The sequence below is a fragment of the Meles meles genome, chromosome 15 (assembly GCF_922984935.1).
Source record: "Meles meles chromosome 15, mMelMel3.1 paternal haplotype, whole genome shotgun sequence".
NCBI lineage: Eukaryota > Metazoa > Chordata > Mammalia > Carnivora > Mustelidae > Meles > Meles meles.
The window spans coordinates 37,425,808-37,453,697 of record NC_060080.1 but is presented as its reverse complement, the minus strand read 5'-3'; the positions used below and the strand labels follow the sequence as shown (position 1 = coordinate 37,453,697).

Genomic DNA, 27,890 nt, shown 5'->3' with positions numbered 1-27,890 from the left:
ATAAATAAATTAAATCTTTAAAAAAAAAAGAAAGTTAACATTTCCTGCCCTTCTTCCCTTTTTCTAATACTACATTATTATAATTGTTTAGAGCAAAGCCATAAATAAATGAGCCAAGTTAGAAATTCCTGGAATCTCTGCAAACAACACTAGTATCAAGTATGTAATCTGTCATTATTTGGTCAGTTTCCGGGTGAAGTAACAAAAAAATACAATTCTTCCCTGTAAATTCCCATGACGCATACAGGCCACGCCTACTCCAAGAAGACAAAAAGGCGAAGTAACCCGACTAGGGCTAAGTCTCCAGACAGAGAGGGAGTCATTTCATTGGCGCCTGAGTCAGCAAAGGTATTGTCCTTATCACATCTTTGACTTTTAAAATATATTTTGCTTTTCTCCTTGGCCATTGTCTCTCAAACTGCCTTCTCTGAAGTACAAGCCTCTTCCTTCCTTTCTTGTCTGTCCCTGGTTTGGTGTGTGAGTTAGATCACAGTCAGATTTCAGAAAATAATTCTTTCTATTGATGGGGAGCTGAGGGACAGAAGAACTGGTTTCACATGAGGGCATTAGTCGGCGCAGCTGAGCCTTCCCTTGGAGGGAGTCTCTACTACTAAAACCATTAGGGGAAAACTAGAGATTTCCAAATCTGTCTCTTTCTTGCATCTATATAAGGCAAATACCTTATTCTTGTGGGCTTTTTTCTTAAATTTATCCAAGCTTTCATTGAATGTCTACGTATACAATGCATTGGGTGGGGCAAAAAAAGAACACAGAGGTTCTAAAAGAAGTTTATAGTCTAAGAAAGGAGGCAGATACATATGAAAATAACTCAAGGGAGCAAAAAGAAGAATGGGGAAAATGCTGAGTGTAGGTTAAGTCATTCATTAAGCTTCTCAAGAAGCATAAAGCAGAGGTGATTCCCCTTGCAGGTGTTTGGGTGGTAGCTGGCTAGGCTGAAAGCCACTGGTGTTCTCTGTTGCAGAAGTCAAGATGGCCAAAGTTCCTGACCTTTTTGAAGACCTTCAGATCTTCAGAAAGGACCTGAAGAACTGTTACAGGTAGGAAATCAATTCTATCTCTTGTAATTTAATGAGGGGATCAAGGTATATTAGAATCTATCTAGCAGTTACAGTAACTAGCATGGAGCCAGACTGGCAGAGGTATAGAGATGGATCCTACCTCTGAAGTCAGGGCAGGTTCAGCAAAGATCCAGAAAAAGTAAGCATCTTGCATGTTACACTGAGATGACACTGACAGGGAGACAGCCATTTTAGGGAAATTATTTCTACAGTCTCCTGAGTTCTAGTGAGTTTCAACATCTACTTAGACACAGCCTCAGTCAGGTTCACATGACCTGATACCGTAATGGGTTTTAATGGACTGCCAGAGAGAGAAATGAACTTCTGATCTGGATCTCAATCTGGAAGAGGTAATGGCTCCACAGCAATTTGAGCCTGTGAATGTACATACACAGTCAAACCTCATTCAGACATAAGGGAAAGGTAAATGAATAAAATTAAAATGTATAGGATATGTTAAACAAACATGGTATTCCCATTACTAATACAAACTAGGGTATCAAAACATTGCTGGATAGTTCCCAAGTATAAATTATTAAATCTGTTTTAGTGAATATATGAAAGCAATAGATAACACATGACTTATTTGGTTAAAATTAAATTAAATTAATTAAAATAAATTAAAATGAGGTGCTTCAAAAAGCACTTCTCTCTTGAGGAGTTTAACATTTTTTCCCTGAAATTCAACTCCAGCTCTTCGATTTGTTAGCCAAGCCCCTTTTTTGGAGTTAAAGCACAGATAAAATTCAAGAGCAGTCCTGATGATTACTAATTCCAAATTAGCAAGGCACAAATTACTGCATATATGTATGTATATATAGAAGTCCATAATTTTCAAAGAGGACAGTAATGACTATGTGTGTGTTACCCAAAGCTAATGTGATCATTAAAATACGTTGCCCAGTGACAGCAGAGATATAACAAACAGAATTACATTCTCATTGTCTTATTTGACAGTGAAAATGAAGAATACAGTTCTGAAATTGACCATCTCTCTCTGAGTCAGGTAAGCAAATGACTGTAATTCTTATAGGATTGCTGTTCTTTTTATTATTAATATATAATGTATTATTTATTTCAGGGGTACATTTCTGTGATTCATCAGTCTTATATAATACCCAGTGCTCATTACAACACAGACCTTCCCCAGTGTCCATCACCCAGCCACCTCGTCCTCTCACCCCCCTCCCCTCCAGCAACCCTCAGTTTGTTTCCTAAGATTAAGAGTCTCTTATGGTTTGTCTCCCCTCTGGTTTTGTCTTGTTTCATTTTTTCCTCTCTTCCCCTATGATCTTCTGCCTTGTTTCTTAAATTCCACATATAGGATTGCTATTCTTATGCAGTATTTTCTCTACCAGGAGAAAACAGCAATAGCTTGAATCCTAGAAGATTTTGTTTCGCCCTCACTAGAGGTTCAGATACATACATTTCTTCATCATAAGTGAGACCAACTGCCTCTCTACACTAATAGCTGATGACATTCTCCATGCTCAACAGATTTTCTAAGGGAAAGGTGGGAGGAAAATGGAGGGAAAGACAATAGGGTTGGGGGTGAGGGAAGAAGAGAGGGAATGGGGAGGAGAAGATTGATGAAACAGATAGCCTTCTCACTAAATCTATTGGATAAAACTTGTACTGAAAGGGATCTCATTCAACAACTGAGTTTCCATTTTCCTTCCTCATAGAAATCCTTCTATGATGTGAGCTATGACCCACTTCATGAGGACTGCATGTCTCTAAGAACCTCTGAAACCTCAAAGACAACTCAGCTTACCTTCAAGGAGGATGTAGTGATGGTGGCAGCCAATGGGAAGATTCTGAAGAAGAGACGGTTGAGTTTAAATCAATTCATCACTGATGATGACCTGGAAGTTATTACCAATGATACAGAAGAAGGTAAGGGGTCAAGTGCAAATAATATCTTTGTTTTCCATTGTTAATTAAGCAAATGGAGACAACAGAACACAGGAGAAAATAAAACCAAGATTCAAGTAACAAGAGGGCAACCAGGCATCTGTTTGGTGACTATAAGGAAGGAAAATTAATGTTGATCCTTCTCCAGTGGGGAGAGAGGACCAGTGACCTGGGTCTACAGAATACTTCCTCATGGGTTCATATTGTGGCCAGATTGTAAAGGTCATGTGACTTTTATCCTTACAGCAGAAAGCAGTTATAAACTGTTAGTGGGTGACCACTTAAAAGCTATATCCCTCCAGATAATAACTACGCCCCTTTGGGTAAGCTATTTAACCGTCTTGTGCTTTTGTCTCCTCTACTGTAAAATGGAGATAATCAGAGTCCCTACTTGTTGTGAAGATTGAATGTGTCAAAACTTGTAAGCTCCTGGACTAGAATAATGCTTAGTACCTAAATACCCAATAAACGTTAGGTATTGTCATTACTCCTCCTCCTCCTTACTACTACTACAACCTTTGTTAATACTACCAACACTGCTACTTTATTAATGGCTGCATTATCTCTACACTTCACAACAATCTTACATTCTCATTTTACATAGGAGGAAACTAAGCTCAGTTACATAAGTCACATAGTATGTGGAGAGCTTTACACCAAATTTAGTTCTGATTTTAACAGTCAGGTTTATTTCCCCATGCCTCTCCTGTATAAGCCTCTATGCGAAACATAAACCAAACATTTTTTAAATAAGAGCTTTTTAAGGTAACAGGTAAACACTAATACACCTTCACCTAGAAAATAGGAAGATACAAGAAAATGTAAAAAAGAAAATAAAAACACTGAGAGTTTTGCCACTGCCAAGACTAGAGAAAATACTGAAGTATTTGATTAAGGGTCCATCAGCAAATTAAAGTCTTTTTCATGTACCTACACATATACAAACAAGCGTTATTAGGATTATGTGCAATTTTATATTCAGCTTCTTTCACTTAGCAATATATCAAGGGCATTCTTGGGTACCAGGTTTTCAAATTATAAGTAATAGATAATGAACATCCATACCAATAACATCCACATCATATCTTCATTTTTATCACCAGTTCCTTAGAATAGATTCCTAGACGTAAAATTACTCAGAACCATGAGGATTTATGAAGCTGTTGTTATACACCACTGTCCAGAAAAGGGAGTAGACATTTAGACCTGTATCCTCAGGGACATATAATTCATTTTTTTCTCAGTGTATTCATTTGAAAAATATAGATAGTAAATGCTAGTAGTCTCCCTATTTCCTTAAAAACCTCCAAACAACTAAAATGAGAATATTTAATAAATAATCTTTTTAAAAAATTACTCCCTGAGGAATTGAAGTTTAAAAAGAAGTAAGTAACCATGAGGGTAATCCTAGAAACCACTTCTGCTGATGGGGTAACTTCTCTTCTCTCTTGGTTTCTTCACCTGGAGTAAAATATTCCTAATGTCCCTTCCATAGCACTTCTTATGCTTGTATTAGAGCAGATATATCATCTGTGTTTATACATAGACATTAATCTGAGCTTGTGTAATGGCTTTAGAAATCATGAAGCCCAGATCAGCAGCATACAACTTCCGTAGCAATGAAAAATACAACTACATGAGGATCATCAAATCGCAATTCATTCTGAATGACAACCTCAATCAAAGTATAATTCAACAAACAGGGGGAAACTACCTCATGGCTGCCGCATTACAGAATCTGGATGATGCAGGTAAGTGGAGAGCGGTCATCCTCCCCTCCTCTTAGTTTTGCATTCTTTCAAACTGTCTGCCTTCAAAATATAAACCTCTCTAGATTTCTAGCTTTGCACAATTCTTCTAGAATAGGATGAAGCACAACAACCCCCCGCCCCCGGGTAAAATCCTGGGCAAGGACAGGAGCTTCAGCCAAATCAGGAAGCTCCACAAGAGAGAAGTTTCCAGTCTTTTTTTTTTTTTTTTTTTCTTGAGCCTGACGCCACACCCCACCCTACTCCCAACCCGGGGTGAGAGGAAGCTACAATTTTTTTTTTTTAAGATTTTATTTATTTATTTGACAGAGAGAGAGAAATCACAAGTAGGCAGAGAGAGAGTGGGGAAGCAGGCTTCCTGCTGAGCAGAGAGCCCGATGCGGGGCTCGATCCCAGGACCCTGAGATCATGACCTGAGCCGAAGGCAGAGGCTTAACCCGCTGAGCCACCCAGGCGCCCCAAGTTTCCAGTCTTTGAGAGCACTGAGTATAAAGCTTTCTGAGGAAGTATCTCCTTCAGTTCTCTCAGCTGTTCTTACCCTTGGTTTTAAAGATGAGGAAACGGACTCTCAGAAATATTAAATGACTTACCCAGATTTGCCCAGAAGCCAATAAGGAGCAATCACTCTCCATTAGAAAGCCTGTTGCTCAAACTTACAAATAACACCAAACTAGAAAGAATCATCATCTTTGAGAACATAGTTGTAAAGCAAAACATGCAATAAGCTGAGAATATGTTCTGGAGGATGAAATTTAGTGTCCAAGAAATTTCGTCACACAAATCCAATTTCCATGGTATACATATTTTAGCTTCAGGACATGTCCTCAGTATACAAAATCAGTTTCAAAACTCCAAAGAGGCTACTTTTTAATAAACAAACAGGGCTTTCTGGTTGGACATACTTCAGATAACATGCTTTCTACTCTATGACATTTACAAATTATTTTGTGCTGTATTTTCCTACTTAATATTATTTCATATAATTTCCCCCACATATTGAAATAGGATATATATTTGCCATGTTTAATGACACTAGAATATTCAATCATGTTACTATGCTGATCTCTTGGGTTTGCGCTAAGTAACTATTGCAAATATCTTTGTGTATATAACTTTTTCCCTATGAGGTTATTTCTTTGGATCATACCCCAAAAATAGAACTCCTGGATTCCTAGGGATAAATAATTATACAGCGCTTATTAAGAATTGTTCTCTAAGGAAAACAACTACTTTTCAGGAGTGTATCAGCTTTCCTAAACCCCTCCATGTTAGGTTATTATGAACTCATGAGCTCAAAAGTTGAGGGGTCTTATCCCATTAATGTAATTACGAGAGAGTCAACAAATAGCCCCCAAGGATTTATTCAACATAGAAAATTCCAGAGACACTAACCAAGTATTTACCTGCCTAGTAAATATGGCAGACATTATGAAGGATACAAAGATGTTTGGAATTCCATTCTGTTATTTACACCATAGTTGGAAACTTAAATACAGATACACACAGACACACACACACACAATTTACGTAACACTTGATTCCATTCATATACAATGGATTTACTTTCTTTTTTGCTTTTCTCTTTGACAGTGAAATTTGACATGGGGGCTTACACTTCAGATGATTCTAAACTTCCCGTGACTCTAAGAATCTCAAAAACTCGGCTGTTTGTGAGTGCCCAAAATGAAGGTGAACCTGTATTGCTAAAGGTCAGTCATTCTCAGTCCCCAATTTACCTTCATTTATATCACATATGTTTGTGAATGATCCCAATAGGCAGATACCCCTAGCAGGGTAGCACAATCCTCTTCCCTCCTATCACAGTTTCCACCTCCCCACCCACCCCACATGCTACTTCTCACCTATCCCCAGAGGCACTTCTAGGCAGGATCTATGAGAAAGTAAAATGGAGGTGGCCAGAGTAAATAAAAGGTAAATTCCCTTCTTTCTTCTTTTTCCTTACCCTGCCTGACCCTAGCCACCTCCCATGCCAGGGCATCCATTTATTCCACCCATCTTGAACCTTACTAACAATTACCATCTGACCTAGATGATGGTAGGTATTAGGACAATAGGACCTGATTCCAAGATACTCAAGCCAACTAGGAGCAGAGAGGGTTATTCACATGCCAATGGGCACAAAACAAAAAACAGGGAGCCAAGACTCAGACCCTGGCCTTTTGACTCCATTGCCTCTCTCTCTTCACTGGTGTCAGCATTACCCCTCCTCCCAGACCCATCTCCACTACCACCTCCCCCTCAAACATAGAGACACACACACGCCCACTATAGCCTTAGATGTTTACTCCTAAGTTACTGGTAAGTAGATGACTCTTATTTAGTAAATGTATAATGCAGACCCCCAACTCCAACCAGGACCTTTGTAGGTACATGTATCTCTCTACCTGGATCAAGTGAGGTAAAAGTGATGTCTGCAGACTAGGGCAGTAGCTTCATTCATGAGTTCATTCAATAGGCATTATTTATTGAGAGCCTTCTCTTTTTCAAACATAGTGCCAACATCTATGTAGACCATGATGAGCCAAAGTCCCCAGCCTCATAGAACTTGGTCTTCTTGGGGACACAGACAGCAGACAAGCCAAACACCAGCAAAAAGTACAAGATGCTGTAAAGGAAATAAATAGGGTGGTGAGATAGAGAAAAATTGGAGAGTGCTTTTTACATAGAGTTCCCAGTGAGACGGGATCTGCTAGTAGGAAGGAGCATGATGCAAGAGGGCAGGTGAGGGTAAGCATTCCAAAGAGAGGGATCTGAGTGCATCTAGGACCTAGAGCTTCAAGAGTTTAAATGCCAGTTTCAGAAATCAACAGGAACAGTCTAAAACTGGGGCACAAAAGAAGGAGGAAAGATAAGCAGAGGCTAGTGCTTGCAGAGTCTTGCATTTGGGTTTCATTTGAGGTACAATGAAAAGGCATTAAAGGGTTTCAAATAGGGAAATGTCCTAACTTCACTTATATTTTCTAAAATGGAGACTAGATCAGCAGGAAGACAATGGAGAAAGCAAAGAGCCTAAGTAGGTGGTAATGATAATAGTCGTGGGAGTAGGAGTAGTGAGGCAGATAGAAATAAGTAGACAGAACTGGTTAGATTTCAGAGTTAGAACCAACAGGAAGGAGAGGAGAAAATACATTTACTGAGATTGGAAAAAACTAGGAGAGGAATGGATTTGGGAAATAAATTCCTTGTTGCCATTGAAAACCCTTGTTGACAAAGAAAGCTCAAAAGGATAATTAGTTGCTTCAGATTAAAAAGAACATAACAGAAGCATCTCAAGTTGAAAGGTGAATTTCACTTTTCCATGAAAGAACTGTTATTCTATTCATACTCAAAAGTATAGCACAGCCTAAAAAGATACAATTGTCAAAAACTATATTGTAAGGAGTCAGCTCCTAATATACTTGGAAGTGGTGGGGAGGGTAAACTTTTAATTGTTGGCTTAAATATGGAGAAAAACATCTCTAATGATAAATTATTTTCCCTAAGATATGAACTGCACACTTAGTGGTCAAATGTTTAGAGGTCTCAATTGCTAGTGTTCATGTTTTATGCAAAGTGCTTTCTGCTTATGAAGCAGGACAAGAACAATGTTTTTACTCTACCTGCCACGATATAGTGAGACACTACTGTCATTGGCAATCCATGACTAATTTGGATTTCTTTCCAGTTAAGTAAGGAAATTAACTATTATGTGTAGATTGGGCCATACCTCTAATAGGCATGTAATAAATGCTTGCTGCATGAACAAATGAAAGAAGAATCTATATCATCATATTACAGAGTCAGTGTCCTAAAGTGCTGTATTTCTAACAAAGGCCAATTGTCCAGGGAATGCACTTCAGTTCTTTGTCTGGAATCTTGTTCTCTAACATATCTCTGTTCTCCTTATCACAGGAGATGCCTGAGACACCCAAAACCATCAAAGATGAGACCAACCTTCTCTTCTTCTGGGAACGTCACGGCACAAAGAACTACTTCACATCAGTCGCCCAGCCAAAGTTGTTCATTGCCACACAGGAACGAAAACTGGTGCACATGGCAAGAGGGCAGCCCTCTATCACTGACTTTCAGATACTGGAAACCCAAACTTGACTCTGGGGTCTACTTACTTGTGAAGTGTTGACAGTCCATATGTACTATGTATATGGAGGAGTCAAACCCTTTACTCTTAGTCACTTGCTGAGCATGTGCTGAGCCTTTGTAATTCCAAATGAATATTTACTCTCTTTGTAAGAGAGTGAGCAAGGTCTAATGCAAACAACACTAATATATAATGTTATTTGTTATTTAAGAACACCCTATACTTTGCAAACTAGCAATCAGTTTAATTATTATTCTTCATAACAACCTTGGGAGGATTGGGGCTACTGACTATGGCTACCAAAAAGATTCTACCCATATTACAGATTGGTTAAGTAACTGAGGCATTAGAAAACTAAATACCCACAACAGCAGGTGGAATGAGAAGCCATATGCCTAGGATCTCATTCCAACTTCTTGCCTTTAAGTTGCTGATGGACCCTTAATCAAATACTGTAAGTTTCTGGGACCTCAGTTTGATCATCTTTAAAATGGAGGGGATGATACTTTATATCCTTCCTGCCTCAACAGTATTTTATGCTAATCAATGAGATCAGTTTAATAAAATACTTCTTGAATGAAACTACTGAGCCTTAAGAAATCAAAGCTTATATATTTATTATCATTTATGTATACATATATTTATAAATATATTTTTATGATAAAAATGATATTATATTTATGGCAATTCCTTAACAGTCATCCTTAACAATAGTAAAGTGTTTTTAGGCTAAATGAGTTTGACTTAGTCAAACAAGGCACTTTGGTCCAAGTCCTATTTTTTGTAATATGTGGAAACACTGTAATTATGATAATAAATTTATATTAATACTTTATGTTGATAATTAAACTATCTTTCATTCCTCTGCTTTTAAATTTGCTTTAGCTTTTTTGTGTCACTCAATTTCACCTGATATCAAGTCTTACTAGCTAAAATGGGACAAACTTAACTTTGGTAACTATGAGACAACTGCAAATCTTTCGTTTCTGGAATGTAAGCAATATTCCTTCTAGGTTCTAAAAGTTGTGATCAAACTGTATCTTATGGTTTTGAGTGCAATTGTAAATGGGACTGAATCCTTAATTTCTCTTTCTTCTGTCTTGTTGTTGGTGTATAGAAATGCAACTGATCTCTGTGCATTGATTTTATATCCTGACACTTTACTGAATTCCTATACAAGTTCTAGCAGATTTGGAGTGAAGTCTTTTGGGTTTTCCACATAAAGTATCATATCGTCTGCAAAGAGTGATAGTTTTACTCCTTCCTTGCCAATTTGGATGCCTTTAATTTCTTTTTGTTGTCTGATTGCTGAAAGAAAGATTGATGAAAGAAATTGAGGAAGACACAAAGAAATGGAAAAATGTTCCATGCTCATGGATTAGGAGAACAAATATTGTGAAAATGTCTATGCTACCTAAAGCAATCTACACGTTTAATGCAATCTCTATCAAAATACCATCCATTTTTTTTCAAAGAAATGGAACAAAGAATCCTAAAATTTATATGGAACCAGAAAAGACCTCGAATAGCCAGAGGAATGTTGAAAAAGAAAGCCAAAGTTGGTAGCATCACAATTCCAGACTTCAAGCTCTATTACAAAGCTGTCATCATAAAGACAGCATGGTACTGGCACAAAAACAGACACATATATCAAGGGAACACAATAGAAAGCCCAGAAATAGACCCTCAACTCTATGGTCAATTAATCTTTGACAAAGCAGGATAGAATGTCCAATGAAAATAAGACAGTCTCTTCAACAAATGGTGTTGGGAAAATTGGACAGCCACATGCAGAAAAATAAAACGGGACCATTTCCTTATACCACACACAAAAATAGACTCAAAATGATGATGAAGGACCTCAATGTGAGAAAGGAATCCATAAAAATCCTTGAGGAAAACATGGGCAGCAATTTCTTCCTAGGAACATCATCAAAGGCAAAGGAAGCAAGGGCAAAAATGATTTTTTTTATCAATTATTTTTTTATTGAGACTTCATCAGGATCAAAATCTTTTGTACAGCAAAGGAAACAGTTAACAAAAACAAAAGACAACTGACAGAATGGGAGAAGATATTTGCAAATGACATATCAGATAAAGGGCTAGTATCCAAAATCAATAAAGAACTTATCAAACTCAACATCCAAAGAATAATCCAATCGAGAAATGGGCAGAGGACATGAGCAGACATTTCTGCAAAGAAGATATCCAGATGGCCAACAGACACATGAAAAAGTGCTCAACATCACTCGGGATCAGGGAAATACAAATCAAAACCACAATGAGATATCACCTCACACCAGTTAGAATGGCTAAAATTAACAAGTCAGGAAGTGATAGATGCTGGTGAGGATGCGGAGAAAAGGGAACACTCCTACACTGCTGGTGGGAATGCAAGCTGGCGCAACCTCTCTGGAAAACAACATGGAGGTTCCTCAAAAATTTGAAAATAGAGCTACCCTATGACCCAGCAATCACACTACTGGGTATTTACCCTAAATTTACAGATGTAGTTATCCAAAGGGGCACGTGCACCCAAATGTTTATAACAGCAATGTCCACACTAGCCAAACTATGGAAAGAACCTATATGTCCATCAACAGATGAATGGATAATGAAGATGTGGTATATATATACAATGGAATACTATGCAGCCATCAAAAGAAATGAAATCCTGCAATTTGCGACGATGTGGATGGAACTAGAGAGTATTATGCTGAGCGAAATAAGTCAATCAGAGAAAGACAATTATTATATGATTTCCCTGATATGAGGAAGTTGAGAGGCAACATTGGGGGTTTGGAGGGTAGGAAAGGAAAAAATGAAACAAGATGGGATCGGGAGGGAGACAAACCATAAGAGACTCTTAATGTCACAAAACAAACTGAGGGTGACTGGGGGGATGGGGGGAGGGTTAAGGTGGTTGGGTTATGGACATTGGGGAGGGTATGTGCTATGGTGAGTGCTGTGAAGTGTATAAACCTGGTGATTCACAGACCTGTACCCCTGGGGCTAATAATACATTATATGTTAATAAAAAATTAAAAATTATATTTTTTTAAAAAACAAAAGGATCCATTTGGAAAGCATGGATACAAGATATATTGAATTGGAAAAAGTTAAAGTCAAGGGATCTTGAAATGAGATATGGTAAATAATGGGAAAGGAGTAGTCCAAGTAACTCTGTTTCCTGGTATTAGAGAATGAGTGAGCAGTGGTGTCTTATTTAGGTAGTATTTTGGTAGAAGTATGTGAATGTATGAAGTAGTGGCATATGACAGACCACAGGGTGGGGGAGCCTCCATCACCTGGCTACCAGCAAGTGATAGAGCAGTGGAGCACAAAATCAGAACTTTGAGAAATCTGCTCCACTGAGGGATGTCATTCCAGTGGCTAAGCAGAGGGTGGAACCCTCTCTGGGACAGTGTGGTCTCAGGTCCCTCAGGGTCACAGAAAGACTGGGCATGCCTGAGTGTGGCAGAGCTCCCAAGTATCTGATTATAGAAGCCTGCTGCAAAACAGAGCCAGGGAGTGGGCTCTCAGCTGAGGTTGCCATAAACCATGATCCACGGCACAGTCGGGCCACTACTCTTCAATCAGGGACCCAACAAGTGGCAGATCCAGGAGTGACATGGGAGCACACAACAGGAATCTGCTGGGTTTGGAGACTCCAACAGGGTTGTGTGCCAGAGATAGATATGGTCAGTCACAGGCTGGGTGAGCACAAAGTGCGGCCAGAGACCAGGGAGACAGGAGTGATTGACTGCTTTTCCCCGAGGGCTCACTAAGGAGTGGGGCCCAAGGTCTCAATTCCTTCAGGCCAGAGATTGGGAGGCCGCCATTTTCAGTCTCATCTTCCAAAGCTACACAGAAAGCTTTCAGGGAACAAAAGCTACCAAAAGCAAACCCAGCCAGATTACTTAGCCTAGTCCCTGGCAAGGGTGGGGCAGTTCCACCTCAGGCAAAGACATTTGAGAATCACTGCAACAGGCCCCTCCCCTAGAAGATCAGCAAAAACATCCAGCTAAGACCAAGTTTACCAATCAGTGAAAACTGCAAAACTCCAGCACTAGGGAAATACATCACATAGAATTCATGGCTTTTTTCCCATTATTCCTCAGTCTTTCAGAGTTACTCTTTTTAATTTTCTTTATTTTTTCTTTTTCTTTTTTAAAACTTTTCTTTTTTCCCATTTTAACCCACATTTTACCTTATCAATTCCTTTTTTAAAACCTTTTTTTAATTTTCATTTTTACAGTCATATTCTATCCCTTCATTGTATTTAACCTTATTTTTTGTATATATATAAGTTTTTCTTTCTTTAAAAGTTTGGGATACAGTTTCTTCAAACAGACCAAAATATACCCTAAATCTAGTGCATAGCTTTGTTCTAGTCTCCCATCTGATCATATTCTTTTTTTTTTATTTTTTTCTTTCTTTTTTCAACCAACTTCTTATCTTACCAATTCCTTTTTTAAAATCTTTTAAATTTTCATCTTTGCAGTCATATACCACTACTTCATCATATTTACCCTTATTTTGCATATATATTAAGTTTTTCTTTCTTTAAAATTTTGGGACACAGTTTCTTCTAAGAGACCAAAATACACCCAAAACCTAGTGTGTGGTGGATCTGTTCTATTCACCAGCCTGATCATATTCTCTTTTTCTTTTTTTTTTCCCTTTCTTTCCCCCAGTTTCTGGTCTCTTCTGATTTGTTTAGTGTATATTTTTCTGGGGTTGTTGTTACCTTTTTAGCATTTTGTTCTCTCATTCATCTCTTCTCTGGACAAAATGATAAAATGAAAAAACTCACCTCAAAAAAAAAAAAAAAAAAAGAACAAGAAACAGTACTGACTGCCAGGGACTTAATCAATACAGATATTAGTAAGATGTCATAACTAGAGTTCAGAATGACGATTATAAAGATACTAGCTGGGCTTGAAAAAAGCAAAAAAGCATAGAAGATACTAGAGAATCTCTTTGTGGCAAAATAAAAGAACTAAAATCTAACCAAGTTCAAATCAAAAAGGCTATTAATTTTAAGAAAAAGCTATTAATGAGGTGCAATAAAAAATGGAGGTTCTAACTGCTAGGATAAATGAGGCAGAAGAGAGAACTAGTGATATAGTAGACCAAATGATGGAGAATAAAAATGCTGAGAAAAGGAGAGACAAACAACAACTGGATCATGAGGGGAGAATCGAGAGATAAGTGATACTGTAAGACAAAACAATATTAGAATAATTGGGATCCCAGAAGAAGAAGGAGAGGGTGCAGAAGGTATACTGGAGAAAATTATAGCAGAGAAGTTCCCGAATTTGGAGGAAGAAACAGGCATCAAAATCTAGGAGGCCCAGAGAACCCTCTTCAAAACAATAAAAATAGATTAACACTCATCACCTACTAGTAAAACTTACAAGTCTCAGAAACAAAAAGAAAATCCTGAAACCAGCTTGGTACAAAAGGTCTATAACCTACAACAGTAGAAATACTAGATTGGCAACAGACCTATCTACAGAGATTTGGCAGGCCAGAAAGGACTGGCATGATATATTCAGTGCACTAAACGAGAAAAATATGCAACCAAGAATACTATATCCAGCTAGGCTATCATTGAAAATAGAAGGAGAGATTAAAAAGCTTCCAGGACAAACAAAAACTAAAAGAATTTGCAAACACCAAACCAGCCTTCCAAGAAATACTGAAAGGGGTCCTCTAAGCAAAGGAGAGCCTAAAAGTAACATAGACCAGAAAGGAACAGAGAAAATATACAGTAAAGATAAAGATAATACAATGGCACTAAATTCATATCCTTCAATAATTTCACTGAATGTAAGTAGGCTAAATACCCCAATCAAAAGCCACAGGGTATCAGAATCAATAAAAAAAAAAAAAAAGACCCATCAATATGCTGTCTGCAACAGGCTCGTTTTATTTTTTTTTTAAGATTTTATTTATTTATTTCACAGACAGAGATCACAAGTAGACAGAGAGGCAAGCACAGAGAGAGGGGGGGAAGTAGGCTCCCCGCTGAGCAGAGAACCCAACACAGGGCTTGATCCCAGGAGCCTGAGAACACGACCTGAGCCAAAGGCAGAGGCTTAACCCACTGAGCCACCCAGGCACCCCTGCAACAGGTCATTTTAGACCCAGTGACCCCTCTGGATTTAAAATGAGGGGGTGGAAAACCATTTACCATGCTAATGGACATCAAAAGAAAGCTGGGGTAGCAATCCTTATACCAAACAAATTAGATTTTTAAACCAAAGACTATAATAAGAGATGAGGAAGGACACTATATCATACTTAAAGGGTCTGTCCAACAAGAAGATGTAATAATTTTAAACATCTATGCCTCTAACATGGGAGCAGCCAATTACATAAACTGATTAATAACAAAGTCAAAGAAACACATTGACAATAATACAATAATAGTAGGAGACTTTAACACACCCTCACTGAAACAGACAGATAATCCAAGCAAAAGATCAACAAGGAAATAAAGGCTTTAAATGACACACTGGACCAGATGGACATCACAGATATCTTCAGAACATTCCATCCCAAAACAACAGAATACACAGTCTTCTCTGGTGCACATGGAACACTCTCCAGAACAGATCACATCCTGGGTCACAAATCAGCTCTTAACCAGTACCAAAAGACTGGTATCATTCCCTGCATATTTTCAGAACACAATGCTCTGCAGCTATAACTCAGTCACAAGAGGAGATTTGGAAAGAACTCAAATACATGGAGGCTAAAGAGTATCCTGCAAAGAAGGATTGGGTCAATCAGGAAATTAAAGGAGAATTTTTAAAATTCATGGAAACAAATGAAAATGAAAACAAAACTGTTCAAAATCTCTGGTATGTAGCAAAGGCAGTCTTAAGAGGAGAGTATATAGCAATACAAGCCTTTCTCAAGAAACAAGAAAGGTCTCAAATACACAACCTAACCCTACACCTAAAGGGGCTGGAGAAAGAACAACAAAGAAAGCCTAAACCCAGCAGAAGAGAAATAATGAAGATCAGAGAAGAAATCAATGGAATAGAAACCAAAAGAACACTACAACAGATCAAGGAAAGTAGAAGGAACTGGTTCTTTGAAAGAATTAATAAGATCGATAAACCCCTGGCCAGACTTATCAAAAAGAAAAGAGAAGTGCTGTGAAGTGTGTAAACCTGGCGATTCACAGACCTGTACCCCTGGGGCTAACAATACATTATATGTTTGTTAAAAAAATTTAAAAAGAAAAGAGAAAGTACCCAAATTAATAAAATCATAAATGAAAAAGGAGAGATCACAACCAACATCAAAGAAATACAAACAATTATAAGAACATATTATGAGCAACTGTATGCTAGCAAATTTGACAATCTGGAAAAAATGGATACATTCCTAGAGACATATAAACTACCAAAAATGAACAAGGAAGAAACAGAAAACCTGAAAAGACCCATAACCGGTAAGGAAATTGAAGCAGTCATCAAAAATCTCCCAACAAACAAGATCCCAGGGCCAGATGGCTTCCCAGGAGAATTCTACCAAACATTTAAAGACGAATTAATACCTATTCTCCTGAAACTGACCCAAAAAATAAAAATGGAAGGAAAATTTCCAAACTCATTTTATGAGGCCAGCATTATTTTGATCCCAAAACCAGAAAAGACCCCATCAAAAAGAATTATAGACCAACATCCCTGATGAACATGAATGCAAAAAAATCTCACCAAAACACTAGCCAATAGGATCCAACAGTATATTAAAAGGATTATTTGGGGTACCTGGGTGGCTCAGTGGGTTAAGCCACTGCCTTTGGCTCAGATCGTGCGTGATCTCAGGGTCCTAGGATTGAGCCCCGCATCAAGCTCTTTGCTCAACAGGGAGCCTGCTTCTCTCTCTCTCTCTCTCTCTCTCTCTGCCTGCCTCTCTGCCTACTTGTAATCTTTCTCTATCAAATAAATAAATAAAATCTTTTAAAAAAAAAAGGGGGGGAGGAGTTAAGATGGCGGAGAAGTAGCAGCCTGAGACTACATCAGGTAGCAGGAGATCAGCTCGATAGCTTATCTAAACATTGCAAACACCTACAAATCCAACGGGAGAGTGAAGAGAAGAAGAACAGCAACTCTAGAAACAGAAAATCAACCACTTTCTGAAAGGTAGGACTGGCGGAGAAGTGAATCTAAAACGACGGGAAGATAGACCGCGGGGGGAGGGGCCGGCTCCCGGCAAGTGGCGGAGCAACGGAGCACAAAATCAGGACTTTTAAAAGTCTGTTCCACTGAGGGACATTGCTCCAGAGGCTAAACCAGGGTGAAGCCCACGCGGGGCCAGCGTGGCCCCAGGCCCCGCAGGGTCACAGAAGGATCGGGGGTGTCGGAGTGTCGGAGAGCTCGCAGGTATTAGAACGGAGAAGCCGGCTACAGAGACAGAGCCGAGGACTGAACTCTCAGCTCGGGGTTACCTTGAACTGGTCACGGGCTAGGTGAGCTCGGAGCGCGGCTAGAGGCTGGGGATACGGGAGTGATTGGGTGCTGTCCTCTGGGGGCGCACTGAGGAGTGGGGCCCCAGGCTCTCGGCTCCTCGGGGCCGGAGACTGGGAGGCCGCCATTTTCATTCCCGTCCTCCGGAACTCTACGGAAAGCGTTCAGGGAACAGAAGCTCCCAAAAGCGAACCCGAGCCGATTACTTAGTCCGGCCGCCGGTAAGGGCAGTGCAATCCCGCCTCGGGCAAAGACACTTGAGAGTCACTACAACAGGCCCCTCCCCCAGAAGATCAACAAAATATCCAGCCAGGACGAAGTTCATCTATCAAGGAGAAAGCAGATTCAATTCCTAAGAGAGCAGAGCAATTCCAGAGGAGGAGAAAGCAAAGCACGGAACTCATGGCTTTCTCCCCATGATTCTTTAGTCTTGCGGCTACTTCAATTTTTTTTTTCTTTTTTCAATTTTTTTTTCTTTTTTCAATTTTTTTTTCTTTTTTCTTTTTTCTTCCTCTGCTAAATTTTTTTAAAAACTTTTACCCTTTTCTTTTTTAACGTTTTTTGACTAGTTCATCTAAATATATATTTTTTTTCTTTTTTTATATTTTTTTTATTTGTTTTATTTTTTAAATTTTTTTCTTTTTTTTTCTTTTTTTTTCTTTTTTTTTCAGAACCTGTTTTTATCCCCTTTCTCCCCCCCACAATTTGGGGTCTCTTCTGATTCGGTTACAGCGCATTTTTCCGGGGTCTTTGCCACCCTTTTAGTAGTTTATTTGCTCCTTCATATCCTCTTATCTGGACAAAATGACAAGGCGGAAAAAATCACCACAAACAAAAGAACAAGAGACAGTACCGAAGGCTAGGGACCTAATCAACACAGACATGGGTAATATGTCAGATCAAGAGTTCAGAATGACGATTCTGAACATTCTAGCCGGGCTCGAAAAAGGCATGGAAGATATTAGAGAAACCCTCTCTGGAGATATTAAAGCCCTTTCTGGAGAAATTAAAGAACTAAAATCTAACCAAGTTGAAATCAAAAAAGCTATTAATGAGGTGCAATCAAAAATGGAGGCTCTCACTGCTAGGATCAATGAGGCAGAAGAAAGAATTAGTGATATAGAAGACCAAATGACAGAGAATAAGGAAGCCGAGCAAAAGAGGGACAAACAGCTACTGGACCATGAGGGGAGAATTCGAGAGATAAGTGACACCATAAGACGAAACAACATTAGAATAATTGGGATTCCAGAAGAAGAAGAAACAGAGAGGGGAGCAGAAGGTCTATTGGAGAGAATCATTGGAGAGAATTTCCCTAATATGGCAAAGGGAACAAGCATCAAAATCCAGGAGATGCAGAGAACCCCCCTCAAAGTCAACAAGAATAGGTCCACACCCCGTCACCTAATAGTAAAATTGACAAGTCTTAGTGACAAAGAGAAAATCCTGAAAGCAGCCCGAGAAAAGAAGTCTGTAACATACAATGGTAAAAATATTAGATTGGCGGCAGACTTATCCACAGAGACCTGGCAGGCCAGAAAGAGCTGGCATGATATATTCAGAGCACTCAACGAGAAAAACATGCAGCCAAGAATACTCTATCCAGCTAGGCTATCATTGAAAATAGAAGGAGAGATAAAAAGCTTCCAGGACAAACAAAAACTGAAAGAATTTGCAAACACCAAACCAGCTCTCCAGGAAATATTGAAAGGGGTCCTCTAAGCAAAGAGAGAGCCTAAAAGTAGTAGATCAGAAAGGTACAGAGACAATATACAGTAACAGTCACCTTACAGGCTAATAATGGCACTAAATTCATATCTCTCAATAGTTACCCTGAATGTTAATGGGCTAAATGCCCCAATCAAAAGACACAGGGTATCAGAATGGATAAAAAAATAAAACCCATCAGTATGTTGCCTACAAGAAACTCATTTTAGACGCGAAGACACCTCCAGATTTAAAGTGAGGGGGTGGAAAACAATTTACCATGCTAATGGGCATCAGAAGCAAGCTGGGGTGGCAATCCTTATATCAGATCAATTAGATTTTAAGCCAAAGACTATAATAAGAGATGAGGAAGGACACTATATCCTACTCAAAGGGTCTGTCCAACAAGAAGATATAACAATTTTAAATATCTATGCCCCTAACGTGGGAGCAGCCAACTATATCAACCAATTAATAACAAAATCAAAGAAACACATCAATAATAATACAATAATAGTAGGGGACTTTAACACTCCCCTCACTGAAATGGACAGATCATCCAAGCAAAAGATCAACAAGGAAATAAAGGCCTTAAATGACACACTGGACCAGATGGACATCACAGATATATTCAGAACATTTCATCCCAAAGCAACAGAATACACATTCTTCTCTAGTGCACATGGAACCTTCTCCAGAATAGATCACATCCTGGGTCACAAATCAGGTCTCAACCGGTATCAAAAGATTAGGATTATTCCCTGCATATTTTCAGACCACAATGCTCTGAAGCTAGAACTCAATCACAAGAGGAAAGCTGGTAAGAACCCAAATACATGGAGACTAAACAGCATCCTTCTAAAGAATGAATGGGTTAACCAGGAAATTAAAGAAGAATTGAAAAAATTCATGGAAACAAATGATAATGAAAACACAACAGTTCAAAATCTGTGGGACACAGCAAAGGCAGTCCTGAGAGGAAAATATATAGCGGTACAAGCCTTTCTCAAGAAACAAGAAAGGTCTCAAGTACACAACCTAACCCTATGCGTAAAGGAGCTGGAGAAAGAACAAGAAGGAAACCCTAAACCCAGCAGGAGAAGAGAAATCATAAAGATCAGAGCAGAAATCAATGAAATCGAAACCAAAAAAACAATAGAAAAAATCAATGAAACTAGGAGCTGGTTCTTTGAAAGAATCAATAAGATTGATAAACCCCTGGCCAGACTCATCCAAAAGAAAAGAGAAAGGACCCAAATCAATAAAATCATGAGTGAAAGAGGAGAGATCACAACTAACACCAAAGAAATACAGACAATTATAAGAACATACTATGAGCAACTCTACGCCAACAAATTGGACAATCTGGAAGAAATGGATGCATTCCTAGAGACATATAAACTACCACAACTGAACCAGGAAGAAATAGAAAACCTGAACAGGCCCATAACCAGTAAGGAGATTGAAACAGTCATCCAAAATCTCCAAACAAACAAAAGCCCAGGGCCAGATGGCTTCCCAGGGGAATTCTACCAAATATTTAAGAAGAACTCATTCCTATTCTCCTGAAACTGTTCCAAAAAATAGAAATGGAAGGAAAACTTCCAAACTCATTCTATGAGGCCAGCATCACCTTGATCCCAAAACCAGACAAGGATCCCACCAAAAAAGAGAACTACAGACCAATATCCTTGATGAACACAGACGCAAAAATTCTCGCCAAAATACTAGCCAATAGGATTCAACAGTACATTAAAAGGATTATTCACCACGATCAAGTGGGATTTATTCCAGGGCTGCAGGGTTGGTTCAACATCCGCAAATCAATCAATGTGATAGAACACATTAATAAAAGAAAGAACAAGAACCATATGATACTCTCAATAGATGCTGAAAAAGCATTTGACAAAGTACAGCATCCCTTCCTGATCAAAACTCTTCAAAGTGTAGGGATAGAGGGCACATACCTCAATATTATCAAAGCCATCTATGAAAAACCCACCGCAAATATCATTCTCAATGGAGAAAAACTGAAAGCTTTTCCGTTAAGGTCAGGAACACGGCAGGGATGTCCATTATCACCACTGCTATTCAACATAGTATTAGAAGTCCTAGCCTCAGCAATCAGACAACAAAAAGAAATTAAAGGCATCCAAATTGGTAAAGAAGAAGTCAAACTATCACTGTTCGCAGATGATATGATACTATATGTGGAAAACCCAAAAGACTCCACTCCAAAACTGCTAGAACTTGTCCAGGAATTCAGTAAAGTGTCAGGATATAAAATCAATGCACAGAAATCAGTTGCATTTCTGTACACCAACAACAAGACTGAAGAAAGAGAAATTAAGGAGTCAATCCCATTTACAATTGTACCCAAAACTATAAGATACCTAGGAATAAACCTAACCAAAGAGACTAAGAATCTATACACAGAAAATTATAAAGTACTCATGAAAGAAATTGAGGAAGACACAAAAAAATGGAAAAATGTTCCATGCTCCTGGATTGGAAGAATAAATATTGTGAAAATGTCTATGCTACCTAAAGCAATCTACACATTTAATGCAATCCCTATCAAAATACCATCCATTTTTTTCAAAGAAATGGAACAAATAATCCTAAAATTTATATGGAACCAGAAAAGACCTCGAATAGCCAAAGGAATATTGAAGAACAAAGCCAAAGTTGGTGGCATCACAATTCCGGACTTCAAGCTCTATTACAAAGCTGTCATCATCAAGACAGCATGGTACTGGCACAAAAACAGACACGTAGATCAGTGGAACGGAATAGAGAGCCCAGAAATCGACCCTCAACTCTATGGTCAACTAATCTTCGACAAAGCAGGAAAGAATGTCCAATGGAAAAAAGACAGCCTCTTCAATAAATGGTGCTGGGAAAATTGGACAGCCACATGCAGAAAAATGAAATTGGACCACTTCCTTACACCACACACGAAAATAGACTCCAAATGGATGAAGGACCTCAATGTGAGAAAGGAATCCATCAAAATCCTTGAGGAGAATGCAGGCAGCAACCTCTTCGACCTCAGCCGTAGCAACATCTTCCTAGGAACAACGGCAAAGGCAAGGGAAGCAAGGGCAAAAATGAACTATTGGGATTTCATCAAGATCAAAAGATTTTGCACAGCAAAGGAAACAGTTAACAAAACCAAAAGACAACTGACAGAATGGGAGAAGATATTTGCAAACGACATATCAGATAAAGGGCTAGTATCCAAAATCTATAAGGAACTTAGCAAACTCAACACCCAAAGAACAAACAATCCAATCAAGAAATGGGCAGAGGACATGAACAGACATTTCTGCAAAGAAGACATCCAGATGGCCAACAGACATATGAAAAAGTGCTCCACGTCACTCGGCATCAGGGAAATACAAATCAAAACCACGATGAGATATCACCTCACACCAGTCAGAATGGCTAAAATTAACAAGTCAGGAAATGACAGATGCTGGAGAGGATGTGGAGAAAGGGGAACCCTCCTCCACTGTTGGTGGGAATGCAAGCTGGTGCAACCACTCTGGAAAACAGCATGGAGGTTCCTCAAAATGTTGAAAATAGAGCTACCCTATGACCCAGCAATTGCACTACTGGGTATTTACCCTAAAGATACAGACATAGTGATCCGAAGGGGCACGTGTACCCGAATGTTTATAGCAGCAATGTCTACAATAGCCAGACTATGGAAAGAACCTAGATGTCCATCAACAGATGAATGGATAAAGAAGATGTGGTATATATACACAATGGAATACTATGCAGCCATCAAAAGAAATGAAATCTTGCCATTTGCGACGACGTGGATGGAACTAGAGCGTATCATGCTTAGTGAAATAAGTCAATCGGAGAAAGACAACTATCATATGATCTCCCTGATATGAGGACATGGAGAAGCAACATGGGGGGGTAGGGGGAAAGGAGAAGAATAAATGAAACAAGATGGGATTGGGAGGGAGACAAACCATAAATGACTCTTAATCTCACAAAACAAACTGGGGGTTGCTGGGGGGAGGTGGGATTGGGAGAGGGGGAGCGGGCTATGGACATTGGGGAGGGGAGGCGAACCATAAGAGACTATGGACTCTGAAAAACAACCTGAGGGTTTTGAAGGGTCAGGGGTGGGAGGTTGGGGCAACCTGAGGGTTTTGAAGGGTCAAGGGTGGGAGGTTGGGGGAACAGGTGGTGGGTAATGGGGAGGGCACGTTTTGCATGGAGCACTGGGTGTTGTGCAAAAAGAATGAATACTGTTACGCTGAAAAAATAAATAAAAAAAAATAAAATTTTAAAAAAAAAAAAGGATTATTCACCACAACTAAGTGGGATTTATTCCTGGGCTGCAAGGTTGGCTCAACATATGCAAATTAATCAATGTGATACAATACATTAATAAAATAAAGAACAGGAACCATACGATACTCTCAATAGATGCTGAAAAAGCATTTGACAAAGTACAGCATCCTTTCTTGATCAAAACTCTTCAAGGTGTAGGGATGGAGGGTACATACCTCAATATCATCAAAGCCATCTATGAAAAACCCACAGCAAATATCATTCTCAATGGGGAAAAACTGAGAGCTTTTCCCCTAAGGTCAGGAACATGGCAGGGATGTCCACTATAACCATTCTTATTCAGTGGTTATATATTCTAGTACCAGATGTCCTAGTCTCAGCAAAGAAATAAAAGGCTTCCAAATTGGGCAAAGAAGAAGTCAAACTCATTCTTTGCAGATGATAGGATACTTTATGCAGGAAACCCAAAAGACTCTACCCCAAACCTGCTAGAACTCATACAGGAATTCAGTAAAGTGTCAGGATATAAAATCAATGCACAGAAATCTGTTGCCTTTCTATAAAACAACAAGACAAAAGAAAGAGAAATTAAGGAGTCGATCCCCTGGAGTTGCACCCAAAATCACAAGATACCTGGGAATAAATTTAACCAAAGAGGCAAAGGATCTATACTCAAAAAACTATAGAATACACATGAATGAAATTGAGGTAAACACAAAGAAATGGAAAAACATTCCATGTTCATAGATTGGAAGAACAAATATTGTGAAAATGTCTATGCAACCTAAAGCAATCTACACATTTAATGCAATCCCTATGAAAATACCATCAACTTTGGGGCTCCTGGGTGGCTCAGTGGGTTAAAGCCTCTGCCTTCGGCTCAGGTCATGATCCCAGGGTCCTGGGGTCAAGCCCCGTATCGGGCTCTCTGCTCAGCGGGGAGCCTGCTTCCTCCTCCTCTCTCTCTCTCTGCCTACCTCTCTGCCTACTTGTGATCTCTGTTTGTGAAATAAATAAATAAAATCTTTTAAAAAAAATACCATCAACTTTTTTCAAAGAAATGGAACAAAGAATCCTAAAATTTGCATGGAACCAGAAAAGACCCCCAATAGCCAGAGGAATGTTGGAAAAGAAAGCCAGAGTTGACAGCATCACAATTCTGGACTTTAAGCTCTATTACAAAGCTGTCATCATCAAGACACTATGGAACTATCACAAAAACAGACACATAGATCAATGGAATAGAATAGAGGGCCCAGAAATGGACCCTCAACTCTATGGTCAACTAATCTTTGACAAAGCAAGAAAGAATGTCCAATGGAAAAAAGATAGTCTCTACAAATGGTGTTGGGAAAATTGGACAGCCACATGCAGAAAAATGAAACGGGACCATTTCCTTATACCACACACAAAAATAGACTCAAAGTGGATGAAAGATCTCAATGTGAGACAGGAATCCATCAAAATACTTGAGGAGAACACAGGTAGCAACCTCTTCGACCTCAGCCGCAGCAACTTCTTCCTAGGAACATCGCCAAAGGCAAAGGAAGCAAGGGCAAAAATGAATTATTGGGACTTCATCAGGATCAAAAGCTTTTGCACAGCAAAGGAAACAGTTAACAAAAACAAAAGACAACCGACAGAATGGAAGAAGATATTTGCAAATGACATATCAGATAAAGGGCTAGTATCCAAATCTATAAAGAACTTATGAAACTCAACATCCAAAGAACAAATAATCCGATCAAGAAATGGGCAGAGGACATGAGCAGACATTTCTGCAAAGAAGATATCCAGATGGCCAACAGACACATGGAAAAGTGCTCAACATCACTCAGCATCTGGGAAATACAAATCAAAACCACAGTGATATACCACCTCACACCAGTCAGAATGGCCAAAATTAACAAGTCAGGAAATGACAGGTGCTGGCGAGGATGCGGAGAAAAGGGAACCCTCCTACACTGTTGGTGGGAATACAAGCTGGTGCAGCCACTCTGAAAAACAGTATGGAGGTTCCTCAAAAAGTTGAAAATAGAGCTACCCCATGACCCAGCAATCACACTACAAATGTAGTGATCCAAAGGAGCATGTGTACCCCAAGGTTTATAGCAGCATGTCCACAGTAGCCAAACTATGGAAAGAGCCTAGATGTCCATCAGTAGATGAATGGATAAAGATGTGGTACACATACAATGGAATATTCGGCAGCCATCAAAATAAAATGAAATCTTGCCATTTGCAAGGAGATGGATGGAACTAGAAGGGTATTATGCTAAGCAAAATAAGCCAATCAGAGAAAGACAATTACCATATGATCTCAAATTTCTCAAAATCTATATGAGGAATTTGAGAAACAAGACAGAGGATAATAGGGGGAAGGGAGAGAAAAATGAACAAGACGAAATCAGAGAGGGAGACAAACCATAAGAGACTCTTAATCTCAGGAAACAAACAGGGTTGCTAGAATGGAGGGGGTTGGGAGGAATTGAGTGATGGACATTGGGGAGGGTATATGCTATGGTGAGTGCTGTGAATTGTGTAAGACTGATGAATCTGTACAGACCTGCACCCCTGAAACAAATAATACATTATATGTTAATTTAAAAAAACAATAAAAATGACAAGCTGAATACTTTAAAAAAAAAAAAAAAAAACCTACCTAGCTTTCTTTCCACACCTTGTGCCCCATAAAATAGTTCCTCAACTATCCAAAGAATGTAGTAAAGGGTGCAGAACTGGCCTATGTTACTCAAAGTGGGACCAATTAGCAAGAGGCTTATTTGAGCTCATTTTAAAGAAAGTTTCAGAATAATCAGGGCTTTCTAATAAGGTAAGGCAATTCCTTGACACCAGCAATATTCCTGCAAAGATGAAATACCTAATGGGATCTATAGAATACTCTAGCACTGGGTGGGAGATCAGGCAAAATAATTTGAAACCATACAATTACTAAGATTCCGTAAAGACCAACAGAACTCCCTCTGCTTTTCTGAAACTGTCTGTAAACAAGCCCCTTTCTTACTCATTACCCAAAAAGGCTCTTGCCCAGCTGCTAGTGTTAACCATTAGGAAGGCTCGTGGTCCTTGACAAAGAGTCCAAATTTTTCATTAAAATAATTGTCAGCTGTTGTATTTGAAGCATATTTGTATATAATTAATGTAAATATCAAAATGCATAAATCCAGAAATCTCTGTATGGCTCCCTGCTAAACTCCCCACTTGAGGCCAAAGTGAAAAGCTGCTATGATAGCTTCATGCCCAGCTAAGTACCCATCTGGTGAAGCAAATGTGGCAAACAGGGACCCAGACATGACTCCCTCTCTACCCACCTTCTTAGCAACCAGGAAAGAGGTACCCCGACATGCAGAATACCGAAAACATTCCCCAGACCTCTTCATAAAACCAGCGAATAGTCAAAACAGGGGGCAAGCTTTGAAGGAAAACGTTTTCAGGCTGAAATAAGAGGAGTGGGGTGTGTCTAATGACTCAGGAAGACTTAAAAAGGAACCACTCTGAAAGCAGCATGGCACTTCCTCCAAAAATTAAAAATAGAAATACCATATAATCCAACAACACTCCTTCGCTATAAACACCCCCAAAGAATTGAAAGCAGAGATGCCAACAGGTAGCTGTGCACCCATGTTCATAGCAAGATTACTCGCAGCAGCTAAAAGGTGGAAACAACCCAAGTGTCCGTCCACAGATGAACGGATAAAGGTGGTACAAGCATACAAGGGAATATGATTCAGCCTTAGGAAGGGAGGCGATCCCGCCATATGATGCGACATGGATGAAACTTGAGGACTTACTGGTAAGGGAAATAAGCCGAAAATATCACCTAAATGGGGGTCCCTGAGTAATCAAAATCACATATAGAAAGTGAAGTGGTGTTCCCCCTCCCCCCCAAGGGAGGGGTGGATTTCCCCTTTAATGGGGATAGAGTTTCTATTTGGGACCATAAACAAGTTCGGGATTTGGATGGTGGTGAGGGTTGTACAACATAGTGAATGTACTTAATGCCACTGGACCGTACACTTAAATCTGGTTAAAATGGTAACTTCCGTTAGGTATATGTTACCTCGGTTAAAAAGAAAAAAATTTTTCAAAAAAGAGCAGCCACCCTGCAGTACTAAGAATTTAGAGCTTTTAGATTCGTGAGAACGTTCACAAGTAAAGCTAATATGCTGGTGACGCGCTCCGAATTCATCAGATTTGGGGTTTACCTTATTGTTTTCAGAGCTCCTGTGACTCTTGGGGTGTGAGAGGAGTAAGGCGGCCCTGCCTCTGCCTATGCTGCCGAGCGGGTTTTCGTAATCGACTCCACCCGACTCCACGACCGGCAGTGCACGGTCCCTCAGAAGAAACCAGCCGGACTCTCCCGCGGACTCGGTCGCGGGTTCCCGCAGCCGCCTTTAATGTCCGGGGAGCTGCACGCTCTTCCAATCAAAGGGCCCCCGGGGAGGGCTCGAAGGGTAGAGCCAACCGGAAGGCCCCTATTCCTTTTGTCCCGCCC

The 27,890-nt window shown here is 39.4% G+C and overlaps 2 protein-coding genes across 3 annotated transcripts in view; one reads left to right on the top strand and one right to left on the bottom strand.

Moving 5' to 3' along the window:
* Nucleotides 1-27,736, bottom strand: part of LOC123926040 (interleukin-36 beta-like) — a 196,245-nt gene extending 168,509 nt beyond the window's left edge. The window contains exons 1-2 of one of the 2 annotated variants that reach the window (XM_045979745.1): nt 27,601-27,643; nt 2,854-2,944 (exon numbers count right to left, since the gene is read on the bottom strand). The gene's annotated coding sequence lies outside the window, so the exon portion shown is untranslated. Of the gene's footprint in view, nt 1-2,853; nt 2,945-27,600 lie in introns of both variants that reach the window. The other variant, XM_045979747.1, reaches the window with a different exon arrangement.
* Nucleotides 319-9,992, top strand: IL1A (interleukin 1 alpha). The gene is made up of 7 exons (XM_045979742.1): nt 319-348; nt 983-1,058; nt 2,037-2,085; nt 2,765-2,975; nt 4,571-4,744; nt 6,353-6,471; nt 8,675-9,992. The coding sequence occupies exons 2-7, from the start codon at nt 991-993 to the stop codon at nt 8,870-8,872; spliced, it is 819 nt and encodes a 272-aa protein (XP_045835698.1). The 5' UTR covers nt 319-348; nt 983-990; the 3' UTR covers nt 8,873-9,992.
* Nucleotides 27,737-27,890: the final 154 nt, after the last annotated feature.